At 40.4% G+C, this 24,906-nt stretch overlaps 3 protein-coding genes across 3 annotated transcripts; 2 read left to right on the plus strand and 1 right to left on the minus strand.

Annotated features, from left to right (window-relative positions):
* Window positions 1-5,203: 5,203 nt before the first annotated feature.
* Window positions 5,204-5,881, plus strand: LOC132041477 (uncharacterized). The gene has a single exon (XM_059432187.1). The coding sequence runs from the start codon at window positions 5,204-5,206 to the stop codon at window positions 5,879-5,881; it is 678 nt and encodes a 225-aa protein (XP_059288170.1).
* Window positions 5,882-8,183: 2,302 nt separating this feature from the next.
* LOC132041478 (uncharacterized) lies at window positions 8,184-9,359 on the plus strand. The gene is made up of 3 exons (XM_059432188.1): window positions 8,184-8,436; window positions 8,501-8,743; window positions 8,971-9,359. The coding sequence occupies exons 1-3, from the start codon at window positions 8,184-8,186 to the stop codon at window positions 9,357-9,359; spliced, it is 885 nt and encodes a 294-aa protein (XP_059288171.1).
* Window positions 9,360-13,422: 4,063 nt separating this feature from the next.
* LOC132041480 (uncharacterized) lies at window positions 13,423-14,543 on the minus strand. The gene is made up of 4 exons (XM_059432189.1): window positions 14,381-14,543; window positions 14,129-14,317; window positions 13,926-14,032; window positions 13,423-13,782 (listed from the first exon to the last, which is right to left on the minus strand). Exons 1-4 carry the CDS (start codon window positions 14,541-14,543, stop codon window positions 13,423-13,425), a joined length of 819 nt encoding a protein of 272 aa, XP_059288172.1.
* Between the last annotated feature and the right edge of the window lie 10,363 nt (window positions 14,544-24,906).

Consider the following 24,906-nt stretch of genomic DNA (forward strand, 5'->3'; position numbering starts at 1 on the left):
GATCCCCGTCCCTTAGAAAATGTACCACTGTATATTTGTTGTAGCAATCTTGACGGGCACCCTCAACAGTCTTCGCGTGGTCCATAACTTCCTAAAAAGAGCAACCTCTGATCACCAGCTGAAGATCTGACAACTGAAGGGCAGTATTCAACTCTTTCACAAAACGTCTAACCCTCTCGTCGGTAGGCAAAAGCTGGAGAGAATATCGAGCCAAAGAGTGAAATCAGGACTCGTAAGCAGCGACAGAAGAATTTCCCTGCTCAATATTACTGAACTCCATCATGCCTCCTGACCCTCAAATTACGAGGAACATACTTCTCAAGAAAAATCTAGTAGAACTGAGTCCAAGTCAACGGAGGCAAGTCCGCTGACTACACTCTACAAACGCCCTCTACCATAACTTGGCATCCATCTCCCATGAGCTGAAAAGTCCTGAAACTCTACTCCATACTTCTCGAGTGCCCCTATCGTATGGATCCTCTCGTGGCAATTAATAATGAACTCATAGGCATCCTAAGGTGCCGGGAAATTGAGGCACAATTGGTACCTTTTTACGAGAAGTTTTACTTGTTTTTAGGCAAGTGGGTGTGGTTTTGATAAGTTTTTGTCACGTTCCAGGTGAATCATAAAGTTCGGGTTCAAGAAGTAGAAGTTACAGAAAAGTTGCACTGAAGCTTGATTTTCACAGGCCGTAGAAAGTTGCACGGACCGTATTTCTGGTCGTACAAAAGGTGGAAAAGTAACAGAATGTCACAGTGGATAGATCTTTGAACCACGAACAATTATACGGACCGTACAATATTGTATGGGCCGTATAAGTGGATGTGACGAAGGTTGGAAGAAGTTTCACCGGCAGGATTGTACGAGCCGTATAAAGTTACACGAACCGTGGAATGCCAGTTCGTATTGTTCTTTGCAGACACATAGATGAAGGCCGTATAAGTCTTATACGGTCCATGAAATGTTGTACGGACCGTATAAGTACCGCCTGAGACTTAAGTACAAATTCTGTAATTTTACATTTTGAAACCTATAAATAGTCCATTGTAGGGTTTTAATTGTTATCAGTTATGATATTTTGACTTTTGGCTTAGAACATTAAATACCCTCTAGTTTTTGAAGGTTCAGACATCAATTCAAGTATTACCAAGTCCTCTTTTCTTCCAAAGTAAGCAATTATGAATTCTTCAATTTCTTATTTTTTGTTCTTTGCCATGAGTAGCTAAATTCTCTTACTAGGGTTGTGAACCCAATGATGGGTGTTTTGTGATTGGGTTTGTGATTGATATATGCATAATGGATTGCTAGGGTTTATTTATTCTTCATTCTTCATTCATAATTAATGGTTGCAAACATTGATTAAAGCCATAAACCATGATTTATTTGGGAAAATAATTAGGGTTGGTAAGAATAAATAACAAGAACTCAAAGCTTTACACTTTTTTTAACAGATTCACTTAGGAATAAGATGAATCTACTTGGCATAATTAACCGTTCTTCATATCACTTTCTTATATTTGTAAAAATCATAGAAAGAAATAATCTTTATTTATTGGAAAATAGAGTAGAGATTCGCATAGAGGTTAAGTGCATTCATATAGCAATCCATTAGAAGTATATCAAGAGCAATACCCATGATCATACACTTCATCTAAAGGGGACACAACCTTAGTTTCTTTTACCATAAATTACCACCAAAGCAAGTAGGTAGCGATTAATCATAAAAAAAAATGCAACTTTTACCAAAATCATCGGATTAAGACATTAGACCTAAATTTAGCATTCTACAACTTTAGTAACCTTTTCACACCATATTCCCTGTGGGGTCGTATCACATCCTTTACCTCAGTACCAAAGAACTCTGGAGGCTTCATCTTAGTGAACCTCCAAAATAAATCATGTTCGTCACCTGTCATCACCGGTCCTCCCACTAGCCTAGGAAATAACTCAGGTCCTGGGGCCTCATCCAAACGTGGAGCCACAGCTGCGGCACTCTGTGCCCCTGGCGCCTGAACTGGAGCCTGAGCCGGACTACCTGGTCTCGCACCCTAATTACCTGCTGCTGCTGGTAACGCACCTGCCTCTACTAAGACATTCAATAGGTTCAGCACTCGAACCATAACATCTGATAGCACTGAAGTAGTAATAATATCTATCCGGCTGAGCTGGTGCTGCTGCGATCTTAGTTGCCTCATCCTAAACAACCTGAGGCTCAGAGGACTCAGTGCATTGCTGACCAGCCGCAGAAGCCCCTCCCCTGGCTGGTGCTGCTGCTCCCCTGCCTCTATCTCGACCACGGCCTGGCCTCCTCCTCCACGAGCTGCAGCCCAAGTGGCCAGACCTCCCCCGCGAGCTGCGGCCCTAGAGGCCGGCGCGGGTGCCTCGTTAGCTGCTTCTGCCGCACGAGTCCTCACTATCTGTGAGAGAATAGAAAGAAATGTCAGATACCAATTTGAATCATCCAGATACCAATTAGAATCAAGTAGCACGAACGAGAGAAAGACATTGAAGTTTCCTAGTGTCCCATAGCCTCTCGAAGATAAGTACAGAAGTCTCTGTACCGATTCGCAGGACTCTACTAGACATGTCCTTGTCCGATGAGATCAACGAACCGAAGGCTTTGATACCAACTTTGTCATGTCCCAACAGACGTGAGTGGCACCGACACTAATCCTATAGTGGGCGAACCAATCCCTTAATCCATTATCAAGCCAATTTCAAATACTTAAACACATTAATAAACATTGCTCACGAATAACGGAATAAAATATCTGACAATAAAATAAATAAAATAATGAGTGCGCAAATCTAGCTATTACATCCCCAAATCTGAAGGTCACCGTACGAGGACTCTAATGAACAACGTCTAAAGAGAAGAGATCTTTTGTCTAAAAATACACATAATGTCTGGGATGAAAATAGACATCTGAAATAAAGAAAGATCTTCAGGCGGCATAGCATGGATAGGAGCTCAACCTCTGATCTAGATAACGAATAACCTCAACTAGATGCGAGGTCTGGAAGACGTCTTTGGCTCAAAATTCGCACTCACCAAAAAAGTGAAGCAAGTGTAGGTCAGTACAAACTGGTAGGTATCATAGGCCGACTAAGATTAGTATCATGCATACACATATAAAATCAATGGAATAGGAAGTCAGGCAGAACAAAAAAGAATCACAATAAATATCCTCAAATAATTCTCTTTCAGAATCAATCACCAGTTATCAACAATGAAACACCAATACTCAAGCCGTAAGTAAAACAATAAACAATGAAATTTCCCAGCTCTATCACATATCTGTACACATATGCTAAATGGTATTATTTTCCCCAAATATCCATGACTTGCAGGGGACCCATGGTTTCCATGTACTACTCATTCCGGAATGAACCTCGAAGCACGAGCTCACAACTAGGCCACATTGTCACCCCTTGTCAAATGTGCCTTAATAGATGTATATGTTTCATCTCAATCATCATCAATAAACGCCCCATAATCACATCACAAGAATAGCTCAAATACACGTGTCAAGTCAACACCAACGAAGTATAAGCAAATAACACAAGCCATAATAAGATTCACAAATAATTTGCTCAATAATAATATAATATGTAGCTATCTCAATTCATCTCTGAAGGGTATATATGAACACTTCCCTTTCAACAGTCTCAAGAATACAATTCAAGTTTATCAACCACAATAATGGAGAATCACTTCACACAATTTAATCATACGACTAACAACAATCACTAAACTCCAAGTCTGAAGACCTAGACATGCTTTCTCCCATAAATTCTACGACATATACAATCAACTAATCAAAGTCTAACTCAAGTAAACCATAACCTACCTCAAAGCAGATCTGAACAATGGAATCACTTCGCAACAACCTTTCCCTTTCGCAACGCCTCAGAACGCTCAAAGTCTAGAAATCATAATACTAAGTAAGTAAGGAGTATTGACTCAATTTATGGGTATTATAATCAATTCAACCCTACAAATCTGGTTTTAGCCAAAGTTCCCATTGTTATTGGAACCGTAGGTCTCAACAAACAATTTCCATCATTGAATATCCAATTCCCATGCTATGAAGTGATAATCTCAACTCTTAGATGATTAAATAGCAATAAACAATAACCCATTAATATTATAGGGTTTCATGAACTTAGGTGTTCTAACCTTTCAATTCTCCCCAAACTAGCTTTTATTTGGTGCTAGGAGTTAATAAGTTTAAAGAACTAACGAAATTAATGGTGGAAAGTTACCTTGATGAAGAGTAATGACCTTGCCTTAGAAAATTCTCATCAAGTGTTCTTGGGAATTGTTTCTGGAATTATGTGAGGTGTGGGGTCGAAATAAGGTATTAAACTGAGGTTTCTTACTTCATGAGGACTGCTGTAGCGGTCCCCGCTTCGCTGCAGCTGCCTTGCTACAGTGAGAACCCCCTTCGCTGCAGTAGAGAATGAGAAATTCAACCTTTCACTACAGTGCGACCCCTTCTGCAGCGGGCTCATTGCAGCGGAAGTCCTTCCGCTTCAGCAATGCTTTTTAGGCAGTGGGCTCAAAATTTCACTACCTTTTATACTTAGTGTCTCAAAATCATTCTAAGGCTTTATGAACACAAGCCAACAAACAAACCAAGTTAAAAACACATCACATAGTCACTTTTATATCCGAAAGCACCACATAAAACACACCCCAATTTATTTAGGTCCGCTCATTCCTAATCTCGGGAAAGTACTAGCAAGGGTAGAGTGGTAAAATTACGCATAACAACCAAGCGGTCATTACACTAAGTTTCTCACAATTCCTCATAATAACCACAACACAAGTAAAGCAGTTTATACCTACCAAAAAGAAGACCCTTTTTCTAAAAAACGCTCCCAAAGAAAACCCTAATATACAAACCCTAAACCTTAGTTCTCGTCGTCGGCATGGCTACGGCGGCCGCCGGTGCATGGCCGCCCCTACCTGGGCGTAACCATCATCAGCCTCAGGAGGAACCACCACCAAAACATCTATATGCCTAGTTATTAAACCCTTTGATCCAAACAACCAATATAAAACCCAACCCAAACCCTATTCAAGAGAAACCTTTAACGTATGTGCATGATAAACCCATGGTGTTATGGGATGAAGCTGAAGTGAATGCAATGATAATACAAGAGAAACTCCAATATGCAGTGATAAGTAAGTTGTTATATGGATGGCCTGAACTTGGAGATATTCCCTCTTCAATATGAGCTCAAATCTGAATGCCGTATTGGATACTTGTGTGAACGACATTTGCTCCTCAGATTATCATCAATGGAAGACTATATTCATGTTATGTCCAAACTTGCATACTATTTGAAGGCTAAGGATGGATTTTATCATATGAGAGTTCAAAATTGGGAACCTTGGTTCCATCCTGAATATGAAACCTCGACTGTCCTTGCATGGATATCTTTTCCTTCATTAGCTCCAAACTTTTTTATTAAGGAGTCTCTTTTTACAATGGCTAAAACAGTAGATAAACCTTTACATGTTGACATGGAAATGAAGAACAAGTCTAGACCTAGTTGTGCAAAGGTGAAGGTGGAGGTTGATTTGCTAAAAGACTTACCTAAAAGAATAAATGTTGGCATGAGGAGGTTAGGTACTGGAGATATCATTGCGTGGATCGATATAAAGTATGACTACATGCCAAAATATTGTAAATCATGCAGATTACAAGGGCACAATGTGAAGGAATGCTTTGTACTTCATCCAGTTTTAAAACCAGTCAAGGAGAACAAGAAAGAGGAATCTGCAGAGACAAGTGTTACTGCTGCAAACATGAAACGACAAGAGCTGATGACAAAGGATGCTACATGCACAAATCTGGTGATAGACAAATGAAAGAAAGAAATGAATAGTGTAGTGCCATCAAAAGATGCATGGAATCATGGTAGGAGAAAGAATGAAAGGATACAGAAGAGGACTCAAGACACTATGAACAAGAAGGAGGTTCATGAAGTGGTGATCAATGGTTGGGGGTTTGTAAAGGATAAGAGAAACTTCAATAAACCTCAATCTGATACTGTGGAAAAAGTTCATAATGCTGATACTGTGGAAATAAATAATTCCTTTGCAATCCTTGATGAACAAAATAAGAAGACAATCAACTTGGAGGAAAATGAGAGGCCAAGCAAATGTAACTCTGAACCAGGAAAAGAATCAGCAAAACCTTGGGTAGAAAAATCTTTTAGTAAACAAGCAAAGAGTAGTGTCCCTGCTGAAGAACCAGTAGCACTATCAGATGTTATGCAGCACAATCATAATGAGGTTTCACTAGTTGATGCAGATGGAAGCAGTGGTTTAAAGATGATAAAGGAGGTAGATGTATCAACCAAAGAGAGAGTAGAAAAGACTGATCAAATAGAAGAGCATGCCCCCAATAATAATGCAGACTAGACTGACACAGATGATAGAGAAGTTAAAAGGTTAGAAGAGTCAGATGGAAAGCTTGCAGAATCAGAGGAGGGGCACGAATCAAATGGAAAAATGTCTAGTAGAAGCCAGGAAGCAGTGGTGGAAAAGGGTGAACATGATAAGTGGAAAGAGGATAAGATAGAAGATGAGGAAAGAACAACTTCAGAAACTGAGGAGCAATCCTCAGATATTAGTCCTCTTAGTAACACAGAGGAACCTGGTGGATCAGTTCCAAAGGCTCTAAGAAGTAGTTCCCCACAGGAAATTAGAAATGAGGAACTTAAGAAAGATTTGGTTAATGTTCAAATTGATGAGGTTACAAGAGCATTAGATCTTTCCTCTAGACAGACAAGGTAAATACGAAACTCTAAAGAAAAAGGAGGAAAGAAGGAGCCTGTTCCCCCAGTCAGACTTTTATCAAAGAGGCATGCAGCCTCCAAATTCTTTTAATCATGATGAATAAGCTCTTATTGTGGAATATCATATCAGTTATCACTCAATAGTCTTTTGAGAGGTTAACTAATCTGAACAGAAGAAATAGATACAGTATAATTGGCCTGATGGATCCTTTTGAAGATTCTGCAGAAGTAGAAAATTTTAAAAGGAAGTTGGGTGTGGAAACAACTTTTGCCAATATCTCTGGTAAAATTTGGGTTTTCCTTTCAGAGGATGTAAAGGGTTCATTGGAGATTGACAATGAACAATAGATAAATTTGAAGCTGTTTCATCAAGCTCTAAACTGTCATATAGTCATAACAGTGGTTTATGCCTCCTGTGATGCTAATGAAAGAATAATGCTATGGGATTCTATTGGCCAGGTTGCTAATCTTTTTGATTTACTTGGCTAGTAGGAGGAGACTTCAATGTCATATCTTCAAAAGAGGAAAAATTAGGAGGTTTGCCCGTCTTTTACAATGAAGTAGCAGGTTTCAATCACTGTCTCAACAGTTGTGGTTTACAAGATCTTAGATATGTTGGTAGTACATATACATGGTGGAATGGAATAGCTGAAGAAGCAAGCATTTTTAAAAGGTTGTACAGGATGGTTTGTAATGATAAAATGTTAATGTGCTGCCCACCATGAAGGTAACTCATCTGATAAAAAAAGGATCTGATCATTCTCCTTTGGAACTAGAGTGCTCAACAACTGCTGAGGTGATCATAAGGCCTTTTAAGTTCTTGAATTTTTGGGTGCAACATGAGAGTTTCCAAGAGGTTATCAAGCAAAACTGGTGTATAGATTTTGAAGGAAATCCATTTACCAAGTTTCATCACAAGCTCAAAAAGGTGAAGAATGCACTGAGAAGTTGGAGCAAAAACACATATGGCAATATTTTTCAGCGGATAGCATCACTTGAAGAAGTAATCAAAGTCCATGAGGAACAGTTTGAAACATCTCCTACAGTGCAGAATAGAGAAAGACTACATAAGGTGCAAACAGACCTTAGTAGATTCTTATACTTGGAGGAACAGTTTTGGAGGCAAAAATCAGGAATCTCATGATTTCAAGATGGAGATAGAAATTCAAAATTTTTCCATGCTTATGTAAAGGGGAGGAGAAAGAAACTCAGAGTGAATAATATCCAAGATACTGATGGAAACTGGCTAACCAATGAAGAGGAAATCTCACAAGAAGCAATCAGATTCTATCAGAAACAGTTTGAAGAGGATAGAATCCCTTCTAAGTTTGGTCTACTAAAGCATATCCCTACTCTAGTCATATAAGATTATGCTACCAACTGAAGAAGAAGTCAAAGAAGCAGTTTTTGCCTCGAGTGGAGAAAGTGATTGTGGTCCTGATGGATTCACAGGGTTGTTCTTTCAGTCCTGCTGGGAGATAGTCAAGCTAGATGTGGTGGATATGGTGAAGGCATTTTTTGTGGGGCAAGAACTACCAAGGTTCATCACTCATACAAATCTGATTCTTATCCCTAAAAAAGAGCAGGTGCAAAGCTTCTCAGACTTGAGACCAATCAGTCTCAGTAATTTTATAAACAAGATCATCTCCAGGGTACTGCATGAAAGATTAGTGAAGTTCTTTGCCAGGATTGATTTCTGAGAATCAATCAGCTTTTGTGAAGGGAAGAAGTATCATGGAGAATGTATTGCTCACACAGGAAATTGTCAAAGATATTAAGAAGATAACCAAAATAGCAAATGTGGTGGTAAAACTGGACATGACCAAGGAATATGATAGAGTCTCTTGGCTCTTCCTTTCCAAAGTTCTCATAAATTTGGTTTTAGTGAGATGCTCATTGACATGGTGTTCAGACTACTGTCAAACAATTGGTACTCAGTTCTCTTGAATGCGCAAGTACATAGATTTTTCAAGTCATCCAGGGGTGTAAAACAATGTGATCCTCTATCCCTTACTCTCTTCATTTTAGCTGCTGAGGCCTTATCAAGATGAATAAATGCATTATACAAATGCCAAAGTTTGTGGAGTATGGTATGCCTAAATGGAGTCTAAGAATCAATCATTTATCATATCTTTGGTGATACAATTCTCTTTGTAGCTGCTGACCAACACTCAGTGAAACTGATGATGAGAGTTTTAACTAGATATGAAAAAGTGTCTGGCCAGTTGGTAAATATGAATAAGAGTGCCTTTTATGTTCATGAAAAGGTGCAGAGTGGCTTGGTCTCAAGGCTGAAACAAATCACAAGAATTAGACAAGGCTTCTTTCCTTTCACATATCTTGGGTGTCCAATATTCTACAGTAGAAACAAAATATCATACTATGATCCGTTTGTGAAAAAGATTGCCAAAAGAGTGCATGCATGGAAAGGGAAACTACTATCATGGAGGAAGGGCAACATTGATATCTCATGTGTTACAAAGTATGGCAGTATACCTATTATCAAGAGTGAACCCTCCAAAGGGTGTGATCAGACAAATGCATAGTATCTTCTCAATGTTCTTCTGGTCAAACTCTGGTGACAAGAAAGGTGTGCATTAGGTTAAATGGGAGACACTGGCATTGCCAAAGGATTAAGGAGGACTGGGGTTCAAATCATTATTTGAAGTTTCAAATGCCCTTTTCTGTAAACTATGGTGGAATCTCATAAAAAACCTTCACTGTGCAGTTCTTTCATGATAAACAAATATTGTAAAAAGCTACATCCTGTGATTGCACAAGCCAAGGGTGCATCTCTTATCTAGAAAAGATTAGTGTTAGTAAGGGAGTTGGTGGAGCATCAGATATGGTGGCAAGTGAAAAAAGGGGATTCTAGCTAGCTTCTGGTTTGACAACTAGACTAACCTTGGTGCATTATACCATGTCCAACCTGATGACAGTATATAGAAGTTCAGAATTTTGCCAATATAGAAGGATGAAATGCACAAGTTCTAAGATAATATATACCAGAAGAGTATGTGAAGCATGTGATACAAACTATTCCCCCTCCTCAGGTAACAGATGATTTGGATAAAAGCTGGTGGTTACTAGAGAGGAATGGAAAGTTTTTAATCAGAAGTGCTTGGGAATATGTGAGACATAGAGAAGTGAAGATGGATAACTACAACCAGATATGGAGGAAACATCTTCCTTTTAAATTCTCATTTACACTTTAGAGATCTTGGAGATATAAAATGCCAGTTGATGATGTACTTTGCAGAAGAGGAATTCTATTGCCATCAAAATGCTGGTGTTACACTGAACCAAAGCAAGAAACAATGTCACATCTTTTTCTAACCTCTCTTACGTATCAAAACTATGGAGAATGTTTGCTAATTTTATAGGTATTTAGCTGGTGGGGCAGCACATTCCATATATGATATCTAAATGGTGGACAAAGAATTGCAGACCCATTCTGAAGCCTATAATTCATGCAATCCCTGCAATCATAATCTGGAGTCTATGGAGGAGAAGAAACACCATCAAATGTGGAGGTGTAATGGGATTCAGCAGCCTAGTCTATCAGATAAACAGAACTCTTTGATAATTACTGCAAACAGTTTATCTAAAACTGCAGACCATTCTATTCGACCTACCCTCTATGATTCAGTACTTAGAAGAGATCAAGCCTAGAATGAGGTATCAGTTCATCTATTGGAATCCACCTCCTGATGGTATGATAAAATGAAACACAGATGGTGTAAGTAAAGGCAATCCTGGAAGGAGTTCATATCGCTACTGCTTGAGGAATTCACTAGGTGATTTGATATATGCAGAAGGGAAGGAGATCCACAAGACAACTAATATTGATGTTGAAGCTGTGGCAATCAAAGAGGCTATCTATCACTGTGTGGCTAATAATATTCAGCAATTCCTGATTGAGACAGACTCCATGGTGATGAAGAATAACATAGAAGGTAACTGGGAAATTCCATGGCAGCTTATTGTATTAGTGGAAGATATTAAGCACCTGATGACAATGTGTGAGGTGAAGTTTCAGCATGTTATGAGAGAAGGAAACAGTCTAGCAGATTATATTGCAAATCAAGCTATTCCGCTGGGATCAATAAAATATAGGCAATATACAAATCTATCTTTTCAAGGTAGAAGACTACTGAATTTAGACAAACAACATTATCCAAATATCAGAACCAGAACTTCGAAGATAGGATGATGATTAGAATTAATGCAACTGCAGCTGGACCATGGTTCATTCTCATACTACTACAGCATCATCAAACTCAGTCAGCATGGTTAGAGATACTACTCAAAGGAAATGCAGTATCAGGCAAATATCAGTACAAGTTTTCAAGGCTGCAACAAGCTCTACAGTCTTGCATATGTTGACCTTTCTTTCTTGCTATTTTTGTTATTTCTTTATTTTTGCCTATTTTGGATATTTTTATACTTTTATTTGATTATCAATAAAACACATCAATAGGCAAGTCCTATTGATATATTTAATTAAAAACAAAAAAACCACAACACAAGTACAACCAACAAATCCGATCAATAGATATAAAATGAGATGATGATATATGCAATGCAATGAGATAGATGTCAATGCAATGCAATGGCCAGTAACTCAACCTGTACACACATGCTCTGGATGGAATCTCGATGTCTCGGCAGTCATGACTAGCGGGGGACCCATGGTATCCATGTACCGTTGCCCGTGCAACCCGATCCCATAAATATTGTATATCCATTGCGGCGCGCAACCTGATCTCATAATTCATCAAACTGATTTCATCTTTCTTCATCACCTCATTTTCACATTTCTTTCATCAAATCACTGCCACACCATTTCTACCATGTATGAATGCAATAATGCTAAATCAATGCAGTCAATGCCAATAGTCATGATATGAAAGTCAGAAACGCCATAAGTCACATCTAGACTTGTATAAATCATAACAACCATGGAATGGAATCAATAATCTAGTCTCAGTCACCATAGCGAACCTATCATATCACTTCATTCCAAACATAACAAGTACACCATAAGTCACAATGCGTAAAATAACGGTGACAAGCCCACATAATTAGAAATCATACCAGTCTAAGAGTATATCCATCCCAACAACATGTTCGAAGACCTAATCATGCTTTCTTCTGTCAATTCTACGCATACATACATTTCACTAATCAAATTATAACTAAAGTAAGTCGTAATCTACCTCGAATGCCGAACAGGAGCCACGTAGTACTGCACCCGAGCCTTCCCTTTCCGAAGCGCCTCAGAACGATCGAAGTCTAATAATATCAATGCTAAGTAAGTAAATGACTACAATAAATTCAACTAATCAAAAAAAGAGATAGGTGGAAAAGTTACTCAAAATACCCAAAATACCTCTATCGAATCATGAGGGTAAAACCAAAAATTAAGGGTGAAATTACACTACCCATAGTCCAATTAGTCATTATCCTTATTTCATGGAATTCTAACCACAGTTGGTCCTTCAATTTCATCAATTATACCAAAATCCCCAAATTAGAAAGAACCCTAAATTCATGAATTGATTTTAGAAGCCAAGGGAGATTCAAACCTAGAATCTATTAATCGACAATTTAGATAATAGGAATCAACAATTAGAACGGCAATATTCAATTAGATTAAAGGGTTCAATGATCAACAACCTATGTTTTCAAAACCCATCACCCTCATTAGTCATTAACTACCATGGATACTAATAAATGAAGGATTAGCTACAAGATTAAGGTACAAGGACTTACCTAAGATGATTCCACCAATGGTTCTTTGGAAATTGCTCACAATGCTTCTTAGGATTAGGCTTTTGGTGAATAGAACTAATGATTTGAAGTTGGGAAAGAAATAAGGTTTCTGATTCAGTGATCTTCGCTGGGGCGAACAGACTTTCGCTTCTGCGACCCCGCCTCAGCGGATTTCCATCTGCTGGGGCAAAATTCATTCAATGACTCAGCCTTTCGCTCTAGTGGGCCAAGTTCTGCTTAGGCAGGCCCATAGGGGCGAATTCACTCCGCTGGGGCGAGACATTAGAAGCTAGAAAATTTCTAGTTTCACCAATTATCAACCCAAAACCCTGACATATATCTAAGACCTCCCGGATACAAACCAAACATGTAGACAAAAGTACAAGCATGCTACGAACCCATCCGTGACCTCAGAATTTCCAGCGGAGGTCACTTTGACTCGGTCAACCCCCAAATGTCTAAAATCAAGTTTCCAACCAAGAACCCAAAATGTACTCGAAAGCCTCCGGAACCGAACCAGCCACGCCATCAATTCGTAAATGACCCTATGGACCTCATGAAATTGACGAAATTCTAAAATAGGTCCGTTTATCCAAAAGTCAACTATTGGTCACACATTTTCACTTAAGGATTCTAATTCTTTCAACATTCACTAGAAATACCCGAATACCTTGGGAACTGGGTCGACGGGGATAATATGGTCAAAACACGTATAAAATTCGATATCAATTAAATAACCGTTCGTCCTCGAACATACAAGGAATGAAATGAAAGAAAGGTACCTGACTGGGTGAAAAGCTGGGGATATCTACTACGCATATCAGACTCGGTCTCCTAAGTAGCCTCCTCAACTGGACAGTGCTTCCACTGAACCTTCATCGAAGCTATTTCATTTGACCTCAACTTTCGAACCTCTCTATCCAAGATGGCTATCGGCTCTTCTGCATCAGCCAAATTCTGATCAAATAGAACTGAATCCCACTGAATGATATAAGACCCATCCAAATTATATTTCTTTAGTATGAGCACATGAAACACCGAGTGAACACCCGACGAACCTAGAGGTAATGCCAACTCATAAGCTATCTCTCCCACAGAACGAAGGATCTCAAATAGACCAATGAACCTAAGGCTAAGCTTGCCCTTCTTCCCAAATCTCATCACTCCCTTCATGGGCGAAACCTTCAGCAGAACCTGCTCCCTAACCATGAACCCTAGATCTTAGACCTTTCGATCTGCATACTCCTTCTGCCTTCTCTTAGCCGCTAGAAGCTTTTCCTGAATCACCTTCACCTTATCTAACGACTTTCTCAAAAGATAGATGCTCAAGGTCTCACCTCAGAAGCATCAAACCAGCCAATCGGAGATCGACATCTCCTCCTATATAAAGCCTCAAATGGAGTCATGTCGATACTCGAATGATAGCTGTTGTTGTACGAAAACTCTACCAAGGGTAAGAACTGGTCCCAATGACTACCAAAGTCTATAACACAAGCTCGGAGCATATCCTCTAAAACTCGAATTGTCCGCTCAGTCTAACCGTCTGTCTGAGGGTGAAAGGCTGTACTGAGATCCAACTGAGTCCCCATCTCGGCTTGCAAAGTCCTCCAAAAATGGGACATGAACTGAGTGCCTCTGTCGGAGATAATGGAAATGGGCACCCCATGCAATCGAATAATCTCACGGATATAGACCTTGACTAACATCTCTGCATTGTAGGTCATCTGAACTGGAATGAAATGTGCACTCTTAGTCAACCTATCAACAATAACCCAAATCGAACCGAACTTGCCTAAGGTCTTCAGAAGACCAACAACAAAATCCATAACTATCCTCTCCCACTTCCGCTCAGGAATGGACATCCTCTGAAGCATACCATCCGATCTTTGGTGCTCATACTTAACCTGCTGGCAATTCAAACACTGATAAACGAACTCAATAATATCACGCTTCATCTTTCCCAACCAATAGTGCTGTCTCAAATCACGATACATTTTGGTAGCACCAGGATGAATATAATATCTAGAACTGTAAGCCTACCCTAAAATCAACTTGATCAAGCCACCAACCCGAGGAACAAAAACACGACCCTTAATCCTCAAAACCCCATCACTACAGAATTGTCTCCTTGGCCTCTCTACTCAACACTTTATCATGAATCTTGCACAACTCACCATTCTCGAACTGATTTTCCTTAATCTGGTCCAAAAGCGATGACCTCGCCTTAACACAAGCCAAAACTCTACCTGAATCCATAATATCTAGCCTCATCAACCCATTTGCCAAAGTCTGAACATCCCCAGCTAAATGCCTCTCCTCAGATACCAATCAGGCTAAACTACCCATACTCACAGCCTTTCAGCTCGAGGCATCAGCCACCATATTGGCCTTGCCCGAATGATACAAAATGGTCAAATCATAGTCCTTCAACAACTCCATCTATCTACGTTATCTGGATTTCAAATACCTCTGATTGAACACATGCTGAAGGCTACGGTGATCTATCAAAACCTCACTACCACGACCCAACTAGAGGGCCATGACGGGTATCCGGAGCTAGCCCACCGAGCACCACCCTTCAGACTTATCATCCAACTCAACATAAACATATACCGTTCTCAACACGAGCTTATCATGAAATGATCTTCAACTACTTCTCAAAATAAACGTATATGTACACAAGCTCACGAGGCTACATAGTGATGTATAAGACGGATATTAAGAAATCACATAACATCTACTACCCACACATATGTATCTACGAGCCTCTAACTGGAGCACTAAAATCATAAGGGCGGGATAGGACCCCGCCATGCCCCAATACGTACACAAAAGAATATATAAAGAAGTGGCAACTCCGGAGTAGTGGAGGGCTCCTGTATCTCTGCTGAGAAAGCTCTTAGGAATCCGGTCCATCTCCCTATCTACTTGCGGGCATGAACACAGTGTCCATAAAATAAAGGACTTCAGTACGAACGATGTGCTAAGTATGTAAGGCATGCATAATGATAAAATAAGGAAATAAAGAAGACATAAGGTGAAGAGATAAGCTGTAACCGATTGCCACTTAAGGCGGAATCATGCATGCTAATTCTTGTATTAGAATAACATCATATCATGTATACATATATATAAGTTGCCCGACCATATAGGTATGGTGTGATCATCATTAGCCCGCGTCCGAGGCGTAAGGCCGCCCACCGCAAGGTGTATGCTTGACCACCTATAGGGTCACGGTGTTATACGCCGACCATGTAGGCACGGTGTTATTAAAATACATACATATTTACAAAGCATGCATGGGAGCCCAACTAAAAGCTACCACTCTATCGGAGTGACGTAAGGTCGGGAACCTTCGATTACTTTATGGATCAAACATCATCGCTAGGTCTCACCTTAAAGGAACTAATATCATGAGGTGGGACAACAACAAGAAATAACATCAAGGAAATCATAGAATAGGGTTATCAAGCTCATAATGGCCTCATCTAATAGGCTTCAGAATCTTTAAAATAGTATCATTACCTTCATCATTATCGTAGAACACATCTCATCTCTAGCTCATAGGAATCTCTTAGGAATCATGAACATTCAACTTTTGGGATATAAGAAGGTCATGGAATACATGGAGGATAGTGATATAAGAGTCACACCTTTATGAAAGAATGGACTAGCCTTACATACCTTTGTGTCTTCTCAACGACTAAACGCTCTCCTTGCCAAAGTCATTTACAACCATAATTACAACATACACCATATTCAATTACATATAATAACTCCTCAACATCCTTAGTATTATTCATAACAATATTATACTCATAGCATATAAAAAATCATGACTCAAGTTAACTTACTACCCAAAATATCATTATTTCTATATTTGAGCTCATATTCTGCTTTTTTCTCTAATACAAGTCATTCAACCACTCAATTACTCTTAATAACATGGAATGGATGTAAAACTCACCTTTGATTATGTAGTAATGAACTTTGGATGAATATGCTTCACTTGAGCAAAACCCCAACTTCAATACCAAGGAAATTCTTGACTTATACAGACCCTAATGAACCTCCTTGCATTTGATTCTTTCAACTCTTAGTAATTAACCCTTGATTTCTCGTAAGTTTATGTTGATATGGTGTGGAGAATATTCTAGAGCTCCCAAGACTTATGGAGAAGGAAGAAATTGAAAAATAAGAGCAAGGGTTGTCTATTTATAACTGGAACTGGAAAGTTCCAGCGAAGCGGTTCGACGAGTTGGTCGACGACCCGTCGACGTGTCGATGGTCCGTCAACTTGCTCCGTCGACTTACGGCTGCAGATCCCTAATTGCAGAAGCCTATTGACAGTGCACAACGACGGTCCGTCGATATGTCGAAGGCCCGTTGACACTGATTGATGTCTGCAGAATTTTCTGATTCAGTTCAGATTGCATCAATTCGATTTGTTCAACTTATAATCCTGTAAATTACCAGAAATGCCTGATGATACATTTGTACATGGGGTGAGACACTTTATATTCCCAAACTCGGGCACGGTTCTCCGTTCTTAAGGCATACCCGGCTAGGAACCAAAGTCCTACTACGATGAAAATGAGGAGCGTAACATTCTCCCCCCTTAGAAATATTTTTCCTCGAATGTTGGGTTCTCGGGAATTCTACAAAATTTTTGCCAGAGTCTCCCCTATAATTTGGCACTACCATCCTATCATAGGACCCCAAAATATATTGCCTTACAGGGCTACAACAACAATAGCAGAAAGCATGGCCCCACACGACCAAGAAAGTATCAAAAGTAGCATTACATACCTGAGGACAATGGCGTCTCGTCCTGAGCCTCTTCTGGGGAGGAAGTAAATGTGGATATCTAGACTTCATATCTTCTTCTGCTTCCCAAGTCATTTCTCCTCTATTATTGTTTCTCCATAGGACCTTAACTGAGGCTACATCTTTGGTTCTGAGCTTCCGCACTTGCCTGTCTAATATAGCAATGGGTATCTCCTCATAAGCTAATTTCTCAGTAACTTGGACATCCTCTACAGGCACGATTCTGGAAGGATCTCCAACACACTTACGGAGCATCGACACATGTAAAACTAGATGGACTGATTCAAGTTCTGGAGGTAAACCTAGCTCATACGCTACTTGGCCCACCTTGTGCACAATCTTACAAGGTCTTATATATCGAGGACTAAGCTTGCGCTTCTTATCGAATCTCATTACACCTCTCATCGGCGACACTTTTAGGAATACCCAATCATTAATTTGGAATTCCAAGTCTCATCAACGATTGTCCGCATGAGATTTCTGACTACTCTGGGCTGTCAAAAACCGATCTCGAATGAGCTTAATCTTCTCCACTGCTTGCTAAACCAATTCTGGACCTATTAGTTGTGTGTCTCCGATTTCAAACCACCTAATTGGCGATCTACACTTTCTTTCATATAGAGCCTCATATGGGGCCACCTGGATACTAGAATTATAACTGTTGTTATATGCAAATTTGATTAGTGGCAAATGTTCATCCCAATTACCTTCGAAGTCTAATACACATGCCCGCAACATATCTTCTAAGGTCTAAATAGTGCGTTCAGCTTGTCCATCGGTCTGTGGATGAAATGCTGTGTTGAGTCTCACTTGAGTTCCCAAACTTTCTTGAAAGGACTTCCAAAATTTAGCCATAAATTGTGCTCCTCTATCTGTGATAATAGATACTGGAACACCATGAAGTCGCACTATCTGTTTAAGATATAACCTTGCATAATCTTTTGTTGAGTATGTAGTTCTGACTGGAAGGAAATGAGCTGATTTTGTAAGTCGGTCCACAATTACCCATATGGAGTCATACTTACACCGAGAATGAGGTAATCCTACAATAAAATCTATATTGATCACTTCCCATTTCTAGTTTGAAATTTCCATAGCTTGCAACAATCCTCCTGGCTTTTGATGCTCAATTTTTACTTGCTGACAATTTGGACATTGAGCTACAAATTTCGCTATATCTTTCTTCATCTTTGTCCCACCAATACATTGACTTGAGATCATGGTACATCTTTATCGCTCTTGGATGAACGGAATAGTGGGAATAATGGGCTTCTTCTAAAATCTGATAGCGTAACCCCGCAACATCCGGAACACATAGCCTACCTCGATACCAAAAAACCCCATCTGCAGAGATCTCAAATGGTGAATTTTCCTTTTGGGGAAGGGCATCCCTGTAGTGACTCAACTTGGTATCTTCATATTGACGCCTTTTCAGCTCCATATCTAAGGATGAAAGTCTTTGGGTTTTGAACAGTAACTCCTGCATTGCCCGAGTCTGTTAAGCGGACTCTTAGGCTAGCTAGCTGGTGGAGCTCACAGACTAATTCTTTCTTTTCCGGCGGAACATCCCATTGACTGCCCATAGATTTTCGGCTAGGAGCATCGGCCACCACATTCGCTTTCCCGAGATGATATAAAATACTCGCATCATAGTCTTTCAATAGCTCTAACCACCGCCTCTGCGGTAGATTCAACTCTTTTTGCTTGAAAATGTACTGGAGACTCTTGTGACCGGTATAAATATCAACATGTACACCATACAAATAATGTCTCCATATTTTTAGTGCATGAATAACTGCAGCTAATTCAAGATCATGGGTTGGCTAATTCTTCTCATGTTTCTGCAACTGCCTGGCAGCATAAGCAATAACCCTACCGTGATGCGTTAACACACAGCCCAACCCAACACCGGAGGCATCACAATAAACAACATAGTCTTCTAATCCTTCTGGAAGTGTCAGGACTGGAGCTGAAGTCAATCTATCTTTCAATTCCTAGAAACTGTGGTCACAGGCATCGGTCCATTGAAATTTTGCTAATTTCTGAGTTAGCTTCGTCAATGGTGCTGAAATAGAAGAAAATCCTTCCAAAAATCTTCTGTAGTAACCTGCTAATCCCAGAAAGCTACAAAACTTCGTAGGTGTTGTAGGCCTTGGCCAAGTTTTCACGGCCTCAATTTTTTGAGTATCCACTCGGATGCCGTCAGCTGAGATCACATGGCCTAGAAAAGTTACAGAGTTCAGCCAGAACTTACATTTTAAAAATTTGGCATATAATTCACGAGTCCGAAGGATTTCAAGGATAGTACGTAAATGTTCTGCATGCTCTGCTTCTGACTGAGAATATACCAAAATGTCATCGATGAACATGATCAAAATATATCTAGAAAAGGCCTGAATACATTATTCATCAAAATTCATAAACCCTGCCGGAGCGTTAGTCAGCCCAAATGACATTACCCGAAATTCGTAATGCCCATATCGAAATATCCCTTTCTCTAACTCTCACTTGATGATATCCGAACCTCAGATCTATCTTTGAAAACCACTGATCACCCTGCAATTGATCAAACAGATCATCGATTCTCGGAAGTGGGTATTTATTCTTTACTGTCACCTTGTCCAACTGCCTATAGTCAATGCACATCCGTAGGGAACCATCTTTCTTTCTTACAAACAAGACAGGTGCTCCCCATGGAGATGAACTGGGTCTAATAAATCCCTTCTCGAGCAAATCCTTCAGTTGTGCCTTTAGCTCTTTCAATTCTGCAGGAGCTATTCGGTAGGGAGGAATTGATATGGGTTCGGTATCCGGCAACATAATCAATCTCTCGTTCCGGAAGAAGACCTGGAAGTTTATCTGGAAATACATCCAGAAACTCATTTATTATCGGGATGGATTGAAGAGTCGGCAACTTTGCTTCGGTGTCATGAACTTAGACTAAGTAATAAGTGTAGCCTTTTGCAATCATCTTCCTTGCTTTGTGATAGGAAATAAACCTACCTCTGGGAGACGCTGTATTACCTTTCCATTCAAGCACTGGTTCTCTCGAAAATTGGAATCGAATCATTTTTGTTCGATAGTCCACATAAGCATAACAAGAAGCCAGCCAATCCATGCCCATAATAACATCGAAATCCAACATTTCCAGCTCAGTCAAATCAGCTATAGTCTGACAATCACATACCATGATCGCACAATTTCTATATACTTGTCTAGCTATTAACGGGTCACCAATAAGAGTAGACACCTCAAAAGCTTTGATTGGCTCAGGTTTCACCCTAATACGACCAGCAATATAAGGAGTGATATAAGACAAAGTAGAATCCGGATCAATCAATTCATAGACATCATGGGAGGATACGGATAATAAACCTGTAACGACGTCAGGGGAGGACTCAAGATCCTGACGTCCGGTTAATGCATAAATACGAGGCTGAGGGCCACCTGAACTGGAGGCTCCCCCTCTACCCCTACCACGACCTACTGATGTCTGGGGAGTCTGCCTTATAGGGAGCACAGACGAAGAAGAACCAACTGCTAATCCTGTAGACTGAGCCCCATCTCTACCACTCATCGAGAGATAATCACGCATCATGTGTCCAATCTGACCACAGGCATAACAAGCATCCGAGCCTCGGTGACACAAACCCAAATGCAATCTACCGCACTGGCTTCATCGTGGTAACAGTAGTATCCTCTGATTAGGATCACCCCCAAACTGGGAACCTAAAACTCTCAAACTCTGACCCGATCCAGAATAAACGGGGCAATCAAATCGCGTACCCGCAAATCGAAGAGGTGCACTAGCCGTGGATTGGCCTAAATATCTAGAGTACTGTGGCCTCTGACCCCCTCTATACTCACTACTGGCATCGGCAGATCTGACCCTCTTACTATGCCCTCTGCCCATGTCACGCTCACCCCTTTGCGACTGCTGTTGCTCTTCCAGATTCTGAGTGTGAGCCTGAATACTAGAGATATCCATCCCTTCCTAAAGTGAAGCTACCAAGCAATCCTTAATCAAATGTGTCCCAAAGACACTCACAAATCAATGAACCCAGTCTCCCATATCGGCTACCGTGGTCGGAGCATACCTAGCCAATGACTTGAAACGGAGATTATACTCCGGAGCACTCATATTTCCTTACTTTAAATTCAAAAACCTGTCAGCTCGGGCCCGATGGACCTTAGGTGGCAAATAATGGTGGATGAAAGCATCTACGAATTCCGCCAAATCGGGGGAGGTGCGTTTTCCTTTCTCGAAGATATCCAAATATTATACCAATAGAACTGTTACATCCCTCAACCTATAGGACGCTAACTTCACTGATTCAGTGTCAGAAACATGTATTATTCTCAGTGTCCTCAACATTTCATCTATAAAACCCTACGGGTCTTCATCCGGCTTCGACCCAAAAAATTTTGGAGGATTCAAACTCATAAAATCATAGGCCCTGGCACTAGTCGCTTTGTCACCTGGACCAGCACTCTGCCGCTGAGCTTGAGCAGCAACTAGCTGGGTCAATAATTGAATAGCCTCGGTCGTCTGCTGGCCCGAAGCAACTGGTGGAGGGACTGGAGGCATTGGAGCTGGAGCTGAGGCCCCTTCATGCTCCTCTAAGATAGGCGGAGTACGAGAAGTGTATGATGGAACCTCATTATGGGACTCAGCCCCTTCTATATTTACCGGTGGCTCCTGTTCAATCCGTATTCCTGTCGCAGTCTTGCCCTTCTGGGCGGCTGTTGTTTTCCTCTTCACAGGCATCGCTGAATAACGCACAATTAGAGAAAAGAGAAATCTTATAATATAGCTCTATCGCACGATCTATGAAGAAGAAGGACGGTCATTATTCCTAAATGCCTCGCAGCCTCTTGTTTATAAGTATGGCGTGCTTCACATCCATAAACAAGACTCTACTGGACACGACTCGTAGACACACCCTAGGACAGAACTGCTCTGATGCCACTTTTGTCACGACCCAATTAGAGGCCATGATGGGTATCTGGAGCTAGCCCACCGAGCACCACCCTTTAGACTTATCATCCAACTCAACCTAAACATATATCGTTCTCAACACGAGCTTATCATGAAATGATCTTCAGCTACTCCTCAAAATAAACATATATGTACACAAGCTCACGAGGCTACATAGTGATGTATAAGATGGACACTAAGAAATCACATAACATCTAGTACCCACACATATGTATCTACGAGCCTCTAACTCGAGTACTGAAATCATAAGGGAGGGACAGGACCTTGCCATGCCCCATTATGTACACAAAAGAATATACAAAGAAGTGAAAACTCCGGAGTATTGGAGGGCTCCTGTATCTCTGCTGAGAAAGCTCCTAGGAATCAGGTCCGTCTCCCTGTCTACCTGCGGGCATGAACGCAGCGTCCATAAAAGAAAGGACGTCAGTACGAATGATGTATTGAGTATGTAAGGCATGCATAATGATAAAATAAGGAAATAAAGAAGACATAAGGTGAAGAGATAACCTGTAACCGATTGCCTCTTAAGGCGGAATCATGCTTGCTAATTCTTGTATTAGAAGAACATCATATCATGTAGACATATATATAAGCTTCCCGACCATATAGGTACTGTGTGAACATCATTAGCCCGCGTCTGGGGCGTAAGCTGCCCACTGCAGTGGTGTTTCTGCTCGGCCGCCTATTGGGCAGCGCGGTGTTATATTTCCCGACCATGTAGGCACGGTGTTATTAAAACACATACATATTTACAAAGCATGCATGGGAGGCCAACTAAAAGCTACCACTCTATCGGAGTGACGTAGGGTCAGGAACCTCTGATTATATTATGGATCAAACATCATCGCTAGGTCTCACCTTGAAGAAACTAATATCATGACGTGGGACAACAATAAGAATAACATCAAAGAAGTCATAGAATAGGGTTATCAAGCTGATAATGGCCTCATCTCATAGGCTTCGAAATCTTTAAAATAGTATCATTACCTTTATCGTTATCGTAGAACACATCTCATCTCTAGCTCATAGGAAGCTATTAGGAATCATGAACATTCAACTCTTGGGATGTAAGAAGGCCATGGAATACATGGAGGATAGTGATATAAGAGTCATGCGTTTACGAAAGAAGGGACTAGCCTTACATACCTTTGCGTCTTCTCAACAACTAAACGCTCTCCTTCCAAGCTCACAACTCTACATTCAAGAGAATTCGTATTACATTAGATCATTAGAAACATGCTTAAGGCTAAGCTAAGGCGACTAAGAGCTAATGAAAACTGGGCAGCATTTCCTTTGTTTCGATAACTTCCTCCATATAATGAACAACTCCCATAATATCATAATCTATAGACTTCTTCGAGTTAAACATTGTCCAATCCTCAAAACCCCTTTTCGAAGTCATTCACAACCATAAGGACAACACACACCATATTCAATTACATATAATAACTCCTCAACATCCTTAGTATTATTCATAACAAGATTATACTCATAGCATACTAAAAATCATGACTCAAGTTAACTTACTACTCAAAATATCATTATTTCCATATTTGAGCTTATATTTTACTTTCTTCTCTAATCCAAGTCATTCAACCACTCAAATACTCTTAATAACATGGAATAAACGTAAAAATCACCTTTGATTATGAAGTAATGAACTTTGGATGAATATGCTTCACTTGAGAAAAACCCCAACTTCAATACCAAGGAAATTCTTGACTTATACAAACCCTAATGAACCTCCTTGCACTTAATTCTTTCAACTCTTGGTAATTAACCCTTGATTTCTCTTAAGTTTATGTTGATATGGTGTGGAGAATATTCTAGAGCTCCCAAGACTTGTGGAGAAGGAGGAAACTGAAAAATAAGAGCAAGGGTCATCTATTTATAACTGGAACTGGAAAGTTCCAGTGAGGCGGTTCGACGAGTTAGTCGACGACCCGTCGACGTGTCGATGGTCCGTCAACTTGCTCCGTCAACTTACGCCTGCAGATCCCTGATTGCAGAAACCTATTGACGGTGCCCAACGACGGTCCGTCAATATGTCGATGTCCCGTCGACATGTCGATGGCCCGTCGACATGTCAACGGCCCGTCGACGCTGACTGATGTCTACAGAATTTCCTGATTCCGTTCAGATTGCGTCGATTCGATTTTTTCAACTTATAATCTTGTAAATTACGAGAAATGTCTGATGATACATTTGTACATGGGATAAGACACTTTATATTCCCAAACTCGGGCATGGGTTTATATTCTTAAGGTATACCTGGCTAGGAACCAAAGTTCTACTACGACGACAATGAAAGGCTAACACTCACAATAGACCCCATACAAGTTGTGCCTCCAAATCTTTAAAGCAAAAACTATCGCCACCAACTCCAAGTCATGGGTGGGAAAGTTCTTCTCATGAACCTTCAATTGCCTCGAAGCATAGGTAATAACCTTACCATCCTGCATCAAAACACAACCCAAACCTATACGAGAAGC

This window comes from Lycium ferocissimum, unplaced genomic scaffold (assembly GCF_029784015.1).
Source record: "Lycium ferocissimum isolate CSIRO_LF1 unplaced genomic scaffold, AGI_CSIRO_Lferr_CH_V1 ctg10367, whole genome shotgun sequence".
In the NCBI taxonomy this organism is placed as follows: Eukaryota; Viridiplantae; Streptophyta; class Magnoliopsida; order Solanales; family Solanaceae; genus Lycium; species Lycium ferocissimum.